Here is a 13,019-nt window from a genome sequence, read left to right on the forward strand (position 1 = left end):
ATAGTTTTCCTTGTGCAAATTGATGATGATAAGTACAATTACTGGGCCATAGAGTATGCTCATTTTTAATTAAAAAATTAAAATTCTACCCAATTTCTCTCTTCGTAGTGATATCAATTTTATTTTTCTTCAATTTCATTATTTTTAAAAAAAATTAATTAGGTGGTGTTCTTTTTATAACTTCTTTCATAAAAGTATGATTTACTTATTTTCCCATCTTTCTTATTTTCAAATGAATGCAGTTGAAATGTTTCAAATTTTATAACGCATATACATTTGCTTTTGAATACCTTTGTTGCATTCCACACATTTTGAAATATATGTGCCAACTGTTATTAAAGTTGTAAATATTTAGTCACTTCCCTCATTTCTTTAACTCATCACTTTAAGTATTCTTTTAAAAACACTTATATGTACGTGATCGCTTTTAAAGAAATTTCTTAGTTACTCAATCTGTACCTCTAAACTTCAGATGCTACAAGGGTCCTAGGTAAATACCTGCATGCCATGTTGAGTAGACTGGTTACCAATTAGTGCCACAGATGCAGTAAAAAAGCAGATTTTGTGAACAGTAGAGAAAAAAATCTCAAATAGACCTTACTTACCTTTCAACACTATTGAGATAAGAGGATCCATCATGGCCTCCTACTGCATATAACAGGTCATCAAGAACACTGACCCCAACTCCACATCTTCTTTTGCTCATTGAAGCGACCATTCGCCATTCACTGGCCTGTGGGTCATATCGTTCAACACTGGAAATGGCATCTCCACTGCACCAACCCCCAACTGGGGAAGTAATAGAAATGGTCAGATACCCACCTTAAAGCACAGATTCTAGCACTCACTGTTAACTTTAAAATTTTGACCTTAACTTTAAAATTTTGACCTAATGCTTGAACTCCTTCCTTCCTTCCTTCCTTCCTTCCTTCCTTCCTTCCTTCCTTCCTTCCTTCCTTCCTTCCTTCCTTCCTTCCTTCCTTCCTTCCTTCCTTCCTTCCTTCCTTCCTTCCTTCCTTCCTTCCTTCCTTCCTTCCTTCCTTCCTTCCTTCCTTCCTTCCTTCCTTCCTTCCTTCCTTCCTTCCTTCCTTCCTTCCTTCCTTCCTTCCTTCCTTCCTTCCTTCCTTCCTTTTTTTTTTTTTTTTGTGGGACCCTCGCCAGCAGCCAGGGAACGAACCAGCACTGCAGAGGCTGCGGGCAGTCTTGAAGCCAGCGCTCAACCGCTGCGCCACCAGGGGAAGCCCTGAACTTTCCTTTTTCTTTCTTTCTTTTTTTTTTTTTAAAGATTTATTTATTTATTTATTTATTTATTTATTTATTTATTTATTTATAGAAGAACCAGGGTACAGGCCAGATGCGAGGGAGGGTGAAAGGATTCACCAGAGACAGAGCGGGGAACAGAACAGGCAGACTGATGAAATACACTGCTGGGGGGAGCAGTGGGCGAGACAGGAGAGGTCTGCCGCGCCATGTGGGAGACCCTCGACCAGCTGGCTGGGATCGAACAGGCGCTGCAGAGGCTGCGGACAGCTTCACAGCACTGTGCTCAACTCCCTGCGCCACCGGGGAAGCCAAATGCTTGAACTTTTCTAAAAGCAGGCCAAAACATAAGTTATAGTACTGGGATTGTTGGAATTCTACTTACTTTTCCAAAAACATTGGTATTAGTATTTTACGAGTATGGAAAGGACACCAATCCAAATCAAATTGGGAGGTAATGTGGTATTTAATGACAAGAACACTGGATTTGTTTAGTGAGAAAACTGGGGCTTGAGTATTGCCTCTACTAGTTATGTGATCTTGGAGCTACCCTATAAACTACCTTATTTGCAAAATAAGGTAATACTCAGAACAGCAGGTTCAAACCGAGTTCCATAAAACTTCTCTGAGTACTCCATGAAAAACAGTATGATTACGGCAGATATATTTGTTATTCTTTCAGACAATCTATTTCAATTCAAAATAAAAGATTCTGGTGCTTAAAAAATTAAATAAGATTATACTTAATCTGAGAACATTGGAAAATGAGTGTTTTCTGGGAGGGGTCTCAGACTAAAATGGGAATGATGTTTTTAACCTTCTTCTAGATGGATCTGAAAATTTCAAATCTCAATGTGTTGTACACATTTTATGTTTTATAGTTTCATTTTTTATTTTTAATATTTTAACTTTGAATCAGTATATTTAATACTAAACCATGCTAGTTTTTATGTATACTGATTTGCTTAAATTTGAATTTTGTTCTAGGATATATGCCAGGAGTTTCAATAGCAGAGAAAACATCTTAAATTACAAAATAAAAAATGCCGCAAATGTGAGGGCCATAAGCATTTGAGACAAATCAAATAACTTAGTCATTAAATCTTAGGCACAAATTTATAATGGAGCCATTAAAATTAGCTTTTTATTGGATTACTGGATCCTAATCAAATTACTATTTCATAAGCTTTTTTTTTAATACTAAAGAAAAAATAGGCCTTTAGAAAAACAAATTTAAATCTCTCCTATGACTTATGGAGACAAGAAAAGGCAAGGGTTTTTTCAGTTTCACTGCCTTATAGTGATTTTACGTGCATTATGATTTTCCAGACTACAGGTGACAGCTTACCTGAAACATATCCAGTTATTACAAGCTAAGTTACTATTATAAGCTTATTTTACTGTATTTAGTAAAATAAGTGTACACATAGACCTTGCTACAGAACTCTCAGCAATGTACCTATGGAAAAACTACTGAAAAGGGGGACATGTATTTTACATGTGCAAGATAATGACTCTAAAAAGAATTACTCAAAAAGATTCAGTCAAAAAGTGTAACAGTAATGAAGGTACGGTTCATTAAAACCATAAGCAAAAATCAAAACCAAACCAAACAAAAACACAAAAAATTTTTTTTAAAAAGATTTATTTATTTATACAAGCACTGGGTACAGTCAGAAGTGCGTGAGGGTGAGAGAATTCACCAGAGCCAGAGCGGGGAGCAGAGCAGACAGAAGGACTGAAGTACACTGCTGAGGGGAGCAGCGGGCAGCAGGAGAGGCCTGCATGCCATGTGGGACCCTCCTCCAGTGGCCGGGGAGCAGCCGGGGATCAAACCGGCGCCACGGAGGCTTTGGCTTCGGGCAGCTTCACAACCCAGCGCTCAACTACTGCGCCAGCGGGGAGGCCCGAAAAAACACAAAATTTTTAAGCATTAAGAAGCCTAATGAAGGGCCTCCCCGGTGGCGCAGCGGTTGAGCGCTGGGTTGCAAAGCTCCCCGCGGCCTCAGCGGCGCCGGTTCGATCCCCGGCTGCTCCCCGGCCACCGGAGGAGGGTCCCACATGGCGCGCAGACCTCTCCTGCCGCCCGCTGCTCCCCTCAGCAGTGTACTTCGGTCCTTCTGCCTGCTCTGCTCCCCGCTCTGGCTCTGGTGAATTCTCTCACCCTCCCGCACTTCTGACTGTACCCAGTGCATGTATAAAACAAACAAACAAACAAATAAATAAAACATGCCTCTATAAAAAAAATATATATATATAAAAAAAAGAAGCCTAATGAAAAATGAGAGGCCAAGCCAGAAAATTTATTTAAAGAAATAATAATGGAGAGGGCCTCCCTGGTGGTGCAAGGGGTTAAGATGAAGCTATCCGCAGATATTGCAGCACCAGTTCAATCTCCGGCCATGGAGCTACCCACATGGCACAGCAGACCTCTCCTGATTGGCCAGCTGCTCCCCTCAGCAGTGTATTTCAGTCATTCTGTCTGTTCTGTTCCCTGCTCTGTCTCTGGTGAATCTTCTCTCCCTCTGCACCTCTGGCCTGTACCCCAGTTCTTGTATGCATAAATAAATAAATCTTAAAAAAAAAATTTCATGGATGTCCTTTAAAAAAAAAAAAGAAATAATATGGAGAATCTCTATAATCTGGGTAAGGAACCAGATATCCTGATCCAACATCTCAAAGAACCCTTCCAAAATAATGTGAAACAGACACACCCAAGTCACATTATAATCAAACTGTTACAAACTAGTGACAAAGAATACCAAAAGTATCCAGAGAAAAGATTTACATACAAGGAAACATAATTAGGCTATATATGGACTTCTCAGTGTCAACTTTTCAGGCAAGAGAGGAATGGTAGAGATACTTAAATTCTTCAAAGAAAAATATTTCCAATCTAGAATACTTTATCTATCCAGACTATTATTCAAGACTGCAGGAGGGGTAAGGAATTTTACAAAAAACAAATATTAAAAGAATGTATCACGTCAAACTGGCCTTGAAATAAATACTAAAGGGAATATTATAAAATAACAACAAATTTCATCTAGAAGTAACAGACACCAAAATTATACAATGTGGAGGAGGAATAGAGTAAAAATATGGACCATTAGAAAGAGTTTGGAGTTTGAGATCAACCCAGTCAATGGGTCACAAGTATATACCATCAAAAACAAACATCAATATAATTGTCAAATAAAAATCACCAGAACAGTATATTAAGACACAGACCTGCAAAGAGTACTTCTCCACATCGAATAGGTTTCCGTGGTCTTGTCCTTGGTCCTTGCATTAGTGGTCGTTCTTGAGGCAAGAGGAGATAGTTTTTAGCCTCATCTACCAAGTCCCTGTGAAAAAAATTCTTCCTTTATTTCAAATGTCAAAAACATAGTCAAATTCCAATAAGGTTCAGGAATATGTAAGTGGACAAAGGGAAGCAAGCATAAATCAAATCATGAATGTCAGTCAATATTAAGTCACAAATAAGACAGCACTAATGCAAATCACACTGAAATGACTGGTATTTACATCATGACTTCATATCTTCGAGCATATTTTGCCTAAAACTCAAAATGCTTGAGCCAACAATAACTTATGGGAAATTAAAAATCACAACACAGTTACCACCTGCTAGTAAGTAAATGGTAACAGTAAACAGTAATTAAAATAGTTACTCCTTTCTAATGAATTTTATTAGATTCTGCAGAACAGTGGCAAAGTAGCATATCAGCCATGGCACTATATATTTGCGACAGTAAAGTAATAAAAATAGGTAAAAATTGGATTGCTAAAAAAGAAAACACTGTACCATTATTTAATATTAATTTTTATCTGGTACTGTTATGAGTGGTTATGCACAACAACTCTACTGAGGAAGAAAGGATTTTTTTCTCTTTAGCAAGTTATTTTATGAAAAGAATTTAGCAATTATACTTGTTAAATATAATATCCTAATACTAATACAAACTTTTTTTTTTAAAGATTTATTTATTTATGTATACAAGAACTGGGGTATAGGCCAGAGGTGTGGGGGGTGAGAGGATTCACCAGAGACAGAGTGGGGAACAGAACAGGCAGATCTGCTGAAATATACTGCTGAGGGGAGCAGAGGGCAAGTCAGGAGAGGTCTGTTGCACCATGTGGGTCACCTTCCTGGATCAAACTTGTGCTGCAGTGGCTGCAGGTTGCTTCATAGTGCTGCGTCTTAACCCCCTGCGCCACCAGGGAGGCCCCTACAAACTGTTTATGTACTTAATCCACTTGAGTCCTTTACGGGATTTAGTGTCTTAATGCAAATTCAATCTGTTACTCTTTTCTCTCTCAACTCTGAAACAGTTTAGAAAACTACAATACATTTTCATTTCTCTAAGTTATTTTATGTAATAAAGAGTAATTTATTACTGCTGGACTAGTTCTAGACATGACCTAATAATGTATTTTTCAATAACATATGGCTTTGCAAAGTTTACTTCTGAGTAAATTTACCCTAAAACCCCCAAACACCTACCCTCGAAACCCCAAGCTGATGACCAAGAGTTTTTTCTAGCTTCCTCAGCCTTAAAAACAAAGACTGATCTAACAATAGCTGGTTTTTAAGATGTTCAGGGGTTCCTAGAAAGTGTACTATTAGCAAGCCAACACAAAATTAACATTAATACAACAACCATGTCCTAGATCCTGTTTTAAGGGCTTAATAAATACTAACTCTTAAAAACCATTATAGCCCTATGGAGTAGGTATTAATCCTACACCTACTTTATAGATGAAGGAACTAGCAGAAAGAGACTTGCCTAAGGTCACACAGCTAATAAATGGAGAGGTTAGGATATCAGGCAGTGCCTTTTTTAAAAGTGACTTCATAAGTCCTGTTACCTCCAGAATCAGGATAATCTGATTTATGTATTACAGGGGAGCACGCATAATTCACGATTTTCCTTCTGCTATTGTAAATATTTAGGGGAATTAATTGACACTTATTTTCTAAATTTGAGATAAACATCTAATACCCCTTCTAATATCTCCTGTTAATAAGGACAGGCTTCAGTTTATAGAAAATGTTCTACAGATTTCTGATTCTAGAACAAGTTTCTTTAGCCACCTGGAGAGACTCAAGGGTCAATGTAGTTTAAAGGTCAGAGTACTGGTAAAAGTAATTTATTAAATTTGAAACATATTACAGAGACATTCCAGTCAACTAGGTATTTTGTTTATTCATTTGCTTTGTAAAAGTATTTAGAGTTTCTTTCAATTAAAAAAATTTTATGAAACTGCCTTACCAAGTTCTAGGAGAAATCTATCTATAGCTATTTTAAGAGTTAAGTAGACTTTTAACTCTGTCCATAATCTTAGAAAACAAGGGCGGTTCTATTCCCTAAACAGGCATATGTGATAGAATGAAAAAGTACTCCTGACATACTTTTTGACAGAGTCAACAGCATTATTTATCTCAAGGAAAAAATTATATTAGCAGAGACTTGCCTCTTCAAATTCAAACTTGCATTAAAATCTTAGAAATCTACCTCTTTATTGCCACTTCTACACCAATAAGCATCACACATAAAAAACTAATGGAATGGAATACTGGAAGTTGAGTCCTTTCTTCTTCCATCTCCTCCTCTTGACCCTAGCCCAGAAGAAAAACCTGTTAAATACTGCCTGATTTCAGCACTAAGAAATACAATTTTTAGAAAGGAATGCAAATTAAGGGAATTAGGAGAAAAAAGGGATGCTTAGTTGTTGACTTTTTCCCACTGAGGGCCATCCATACCTGCATTCTTCATCACTTTTGATGAGGGGATCAGAGCCCACAGTACCCACCAGGAACTTGGGACTAAGCAAAGGCAGGCGAACATGCTGTAGCACCTGTAAGATAACAAACACTATTAAAGGCACGAACTCCTGTCTGTAAGATAATTAAGAGAGTATATAACCTATGATCCCCTATTGTGTTTTCAATTATTTTGGTATCTAATTGAATTAATTTATTAATGGGGCTAATTAATAATGAAGAGGGAGAGAAAGGCATAAATACGAAGTTAAATTTATTATAACCATCAACTCAGTAATTAGAATGATCAAAAAACTGAACGTACACCAACATCACTTTAGAATGTTACTTTAAGCTTTCAGTAATTTAAGTTCTTCTATAATAGCTTATATAACTGGATGCTACTTAATAGTCCAGAAAAATATTCTTAAATTGTTAAAGGCTATAGTCATAATAATAAGAACATTAAATACTTCATTCAGTGACCACTTAATGCCCCATGTCATCCCTCTCTAATCTTAACTATCTGGTGTGGTTTCCAAGCATAGGGAAGGGAAGCACGATAATCACCATCCTTGCTTTCTTTTATTTTGTATCATTTAGGTTGTAATGTGTGCTACTGCCTAAACCTAGAGTTGATGCAAAACAGTAAGGAAGCAAAGGAGCAAAACGTTCAGAAAGATAAATATTTAAAATGCTTCTGATCACTTACTTCCTTCATTTTTTTAGGGAACAGATAGGCAGTCCTACAGCAACCTTCTCTACAGTCTAATATAAGGGACAGTGATGATGGTTTCTTTTTTGCCAATCAAATATGTAATACTTCATTCACTATAAAGCAGTTATTTAAGAAATATTTCATTCATACCTGGGGCAACTGAGGACGTCTTTCTTGAATACTGTATTTGACCCAGGCCATCACTGCATTGAATACCTGTTCTTCACTTCGGACATTTAGTTCATCACTAGATATTATATCAATGAGTTGATTGGCTGGAAGTAACATAAATTCTTCACTTTCCATCACCTGTTAAAAGGCAGGTAAAAGAAACAACCCTGTGATCATATTTTTTATTTCTTTATTTTTGTTCAGGGTTATTTTGCAACCTTCTATTCTGTAATGGAGCGGAAGTGCAGAAGATTACCAGATACACACAAAAAGGAAACAAAGATAGCAGAACACAGAGGATTTTTAGGACAATGAAACTATCCTGAATACTTCTACAATGTGGATACATGTCATTATTAGGCATCTGTCAAAACCCATAGAATGTAGACCACCAAGAATGAACCCTAACATAAATTCAGGACTTTGGGTGATAATGACAAGTCAAAGCAGGTTCATCAGTTGTAACAAATGTACCACTCTGGTGTGGGATGTTGACAGGGGAACACTGTCCCTATATGGATACGGGGCTATATAGGAACTCTGCTTTCTTCTCAGTTGTGCTGTATACCAAAACTGCTTTCAAAAGAAAGTTTATTAATTTAAAAAAAAAGAGGAACAAGACAGAGTACAGAGGATATAATTAAAATCTAGAAAAAACAATTTTAATTCAAGCAATTTCTTTTTTTCCAAAAGTATCAAAACAAAAATTTATACTCAAAAATAAGCTAACTTACCAAATTTTAACTCCCTATATATATGGAGTTTTCAGAGGGAGATTAACTGCCTCTTAAAGGTCAGAGTCCAGGCAGAAACACCAAGGATCCAGTTTTATAAAAAAAAAAAAGTAAGAGTGTCAACAATTCTATAAGCAAGAATGAACATAATGAGGATAGAGTTAGACCTATGAAAACTTCTGAGGACCAAACCACTCTGATATACAGATTTTTCAGATCTTGGAATTTGTGACTGCACCGCATTTCACCTCCATGCTGAGTTTCCTAGTCTTGGGTAAAAGTTAAATTATTAGTACATTCATAGCTTCTCTATGGTAAGTTTATATATACTGATCTATCTATTCATCCATCTATATACAGTCATACATACATTCTTCCGTGTGTGTGTGTCATCTGAATGAGAAACCCTCTGGGATTCAGGAAATCAGATAGGTAACCTGTGAATTTTAGCTGAGATTGCTTAACCTAGGTTACTAACATAGAAGTTATTAGAGAGGATGCATTTTACACACTGTGATAGGTTTCAGATTTAGCAAATAAAAATACAGGTTTTAAAAATTGCTGTTTATCTGAAATTTAAATTTAACTGGTAGCCTGTATTTTATTTGGCAACCTTATGTGGCCAAATTTGGAGCCTAGCTTCAGATTAAGTGTGATGGCCTTCATAGCAGGCAAAATATTGGCTATATCTGTCTCTTACTTTCCTCTAACTTCTATTTTCTTTGTGAAATGCCTGAACATTCCTTTTGGATATTGTCAGAGTATAATTCTTCCCTCCAGGTTAGTGATTACAAATCAGATGTTAATATAAATATCAATGATCACCAAGTTTAAATTTATGAATAAATTAATAATAATTTATTGTAAGTCACTTACAGGAAACATTAGGTTGCAAGACATGAAAACCTGTGTGAGAAAATACTTGTTTGGTACTAAGAACAAAGAGTAAAAATAATGCTTTGGTAAGTCAGGTTAAAATGTCACTTCTTCTTTTCTCACCCACAAGAAAAAGATGTTAATGATCTACTATTCAGACAAATCTAGCATTGAAGTCTATCCTTGAGTCAAACAACTAGGTTAAGAAAATAATGCTTTTAAATACTGGTCTGTAGTTTTCTTTCAGAACCTGTGGTTTTGATAGCAGGGTGATCATATTCTTATAAAATGAGCTGGTTAAGTAACCTTCTTTTTTTCCTGAAAGATTTTCTATAAGATTAGTATTATTTCTTCCTTAAATGCTTCATAGAATTCACCATCTGGGACTGGCATGTTCTTTGAGGGAAGGTTTTAAAATTATGAATTCAACTTCCTTCACAGACATTATTATTCTAATTTTGTATCTTGAATCAGTATTTGCAATTTATGTTTTTCAAACATTTTTCCCACTGTGTATCAGTTGTTAAGTTTCTTGGCAAAATCTTGTTCATAATGTACCCTACTATCCCTTTTTTTTCCCCCCAAGATTTATTTATTATTTATTTATACAAGCACTGGGTACAGTCAGAAGCGCGAGAGGGTGAGAGAATTCACCAGAGCCAGAGCGGGGAGCAGAACAGGCAGAAGGATCAAGGTACATTGCTGAGGGGAGCAGCGGGCAGCAGAGAGGTCTGCGCGCCAAGTGGGACCCTCGCCCGGTGGCCGGGGATTGAACTGGCGCTGCAGAGGCTGTGGGCAGCTTCGCAACCCTGTGCCCAACCACTGCGCCACCAGGGAGGCCCCCTGCTATCCCTTTTAATGTCTAAGGAATTTATAGTGGTGTCTTCTCTTTTTATTTCTGCTAAAATTTGTGTCGTCTTGCTCCCTTTTTTATTGATTACTATAGAGGTTCACCTTTTTTTTCCCAAAGAACCACTGATTTTTGTTTAAAATTTTATTCTATTCCTCTTTCTACTTCCTTTGGGTTAAATATGCTCTTCTTTTACTGTGGTTTACTGTGGTTACAAAAGTAACCACTGGAACAAAAATATAAACCTTTTTATAGACAAAAGGAAATGAAAAGAAAAAGCAGACACTATATAGAGAATGAAATACAGTAAACTAAGTCAAACACTTTGTAAAACACAACAGTTGAGAACAAACATATCAGTGATAGCAATAGATAAAAGCTAACTTTAGTTGCCCATTTAAATAAAAAGATTTTCAAAGTGACTTATAAAGTAAAACCTAATTCTATATAGATTAAAAAAAAATCATGATGCAAAAATGGTGAAGGGATGGGCAAAGAAACATCAGACAAATGGAAACAACTACTTCTCCATGACCAAAAATACCATAAGCAGAGATGAAAAGTAAAGCAAACTGGGGGAAAAAAAGGTTATAACATATATTAAACAAACAAAAAAGGCTATCACTGTTAAGACAGAGAGAAAAGGAGACAAACATTATGGAGAAAACATAATGGAGAAAAAAAAGACCAAAAATCAAAAAGAAAGATGAGCAAATGCTACTTAAAAACTCATAAAAGCAGACCTTAAACATATGAAATATATTCACTTTTTTTTTTTTTTTAAAGATTTCTTTCTTTATTTATTTATACAAGCACTGGGTACAGTCAGAAGCGCGGGAGGGTGAAAGAATTCACCAGAACCAGAGTGGAGAGCAGAACAGGCAGACTGATGAAGAAGTACACTGCTGAGGGGAGCAGTGGGTGGCAGGAGAGGTCTGAGCGACATGTGGGACCCTCGCCCGGCAACCGGGGATTGAACCTGTGCTGCAGAGGCTGCAGGCAGCTTCGCAACCCAGAGCTCAACCGCTGCGCCACTGGGGAGGCCCTGAAATATATTCACTTTTTTTTTTTTTTTTTAATAGAGGCATGCTTTATTTGTTTGCTGGTTTGTTTGTTTTGTTTTGTTTATACATGCACTGGGTACAGTCAGAAGCGCGGGAGGGTGAGAGAATTCACCAGAGCCAGAGTGGGGAGCAGAGCAGACAGAAGGACCGAAGTACACTGCTGAGGGGAGCAGCGGGCGGCAGGAGAGGTCTGCGCGCCATGTGGGACCCTCCTCCAGTGGCCTGGGAGCAGCCGGGGATCGAACCGGCGCCGCAGAGGCCGCGGGCAGCTTCGCAACCCAGCGCTCAACCGCTGCGCCACCGGGGAGGCCCAGAAATATATTCACTTTTAAAGAGAAATGCAAATACAAAATCACACTGAGATTCTATTTTGTCTATTAACTTGGCAAAAATACAAAAGGTTGACAATATATTTTGTTGTAAATAATTTTGAGGAAACAGTAACCCTCATTTATCACTGGTTGGAAGGGTTCAATCCCTACAGAGGGTAATTTGGTGATATTTACAAAATTACATATGCAATTATCCTTGGCTCTCAATACCAATTCTAGGGATTCATCTGAAAGACAAAAGTCCAGTGATAGCAAAATATTTACATACAAGGCTAACCACTACAGCATTGTTTATAATGGTAAAATATTGAACACTGTCTAAATGTTCAAACTCTGGTGCCAGAGACAAGCGCTGGTACATTCACACATGGATACAAAGCTGCTGTGAAGACTCAATAAGGAGGCTCTATATGAGCTGATATGAAATGAATTCCAGAATATCTTAAGTAAAAGAATGCAATAGCAAACATACAGAATGCTAGCTTTTGTGCAGGAAAAGAAATGGAAATTAAAAAAAAAAATCTGCTAATTTTTGCAAAAGTATAGGAAGGATAAACCAGACTACAAAGTATCCAAATAATAAATGGCAATAGACTATAGTTCTTTGATTAGAATCAATCGATTACTTTGAACAAGAATTCTTTTACAGCAGAATTAGATAGAAAAATGAAGTTAAAAAAATAATAGTTTGTTCCCACCCCAAATATGTCTTTGGCAAAAGGATGACTGTATGAGAGGGGTTCTGAAGGCTGGGTGGGAGGGTGTTTTGAAAAAAGATATTTATATGTAAACTTCTCTCAAGATTCCTCACTGCGGGGCCTCGCTGTTGGCACATGGGTTAAAGTCTCAGGCTATCAAGCTATGGCCAGCCACTGCAGCATGAGTTCGATCCCCGCCAGGGAGCTAACCCAATGGAGGCAGCAGATATCTCCTGTCTCTCCCGCTGCTCCCTTTAGCAGTGCATTTCAGTAGATCCACCTGTGCTGCTCCCCAGTCTGTATCTGGTGAATCCTCTCAGTCCCTGCACCTCTGGCCTACACCCCAGTTCTTGTATGTATTAAAAAAAAAAAAAAAAAAAAGATTCCTCACTATAAGACCTAATGTCTTTATGTCTTTTCCATGGAGAAGGCAGAACTTCCACCTGTGTTGATGCGCCTTCCTTGGCAAACTCTTTCACTGACCTTCCCTCCCCCTCCACCCTCCGAATCTATTGTCATAAGCTTAGCTATTTAAGAAGACATCTGAAG

At 37.4% G+C, this 13,019-nt stretch overlaps 1 protein-coding gene across 1 annotated transcript in view; it reads right to left on the reverse strand.

Annotated features, from left to right (window-relative positions):
* The window catches only part of KLHL20 (kelch like family member 20), a 41,974-nt gene that overhangs the window by 9,484 nt on the left and 19,471 nt on the right, over nucleotides 1-13,019 (reverse strand). The window contains exons 3-6 of the mRNA XM_084250353.1: nucleotides 7,896-8,054; nucleotides 7,028-7,122; nucleotides 4,492-4,607; nucleotides 606-789 (exon numbers count right to left, since the gene is read on the reverse strand). Coding sequence (XP_084106479.1) covers nucleotides 606-789; nucleotides 4,492-4,607; nucleotides 7,028-7,122; nucleotides 7,896-8,054 — 554 coding nt within the window. The remainder of the gene's footprint in view (nucleotides 1-605; nucleotides 790-4,491; nucleotides 4,608-7,027; nucleotides 7,123-7,895; nucleotides 8,055-13,019) is intronic.

The sequence above is a fragment of the Talpa europaea genome (genome assembly GCF_964194135.1).
Source record: "Talpa europaea genome assembly, chromosome: 12".
Taxonomy (NCBI): domain Eukaryota; kingdom Metazoa; phylum Chordata; class Mammalia; order Eulipotyphla; family Talpidae; genus Talpa; species Talpa europaea.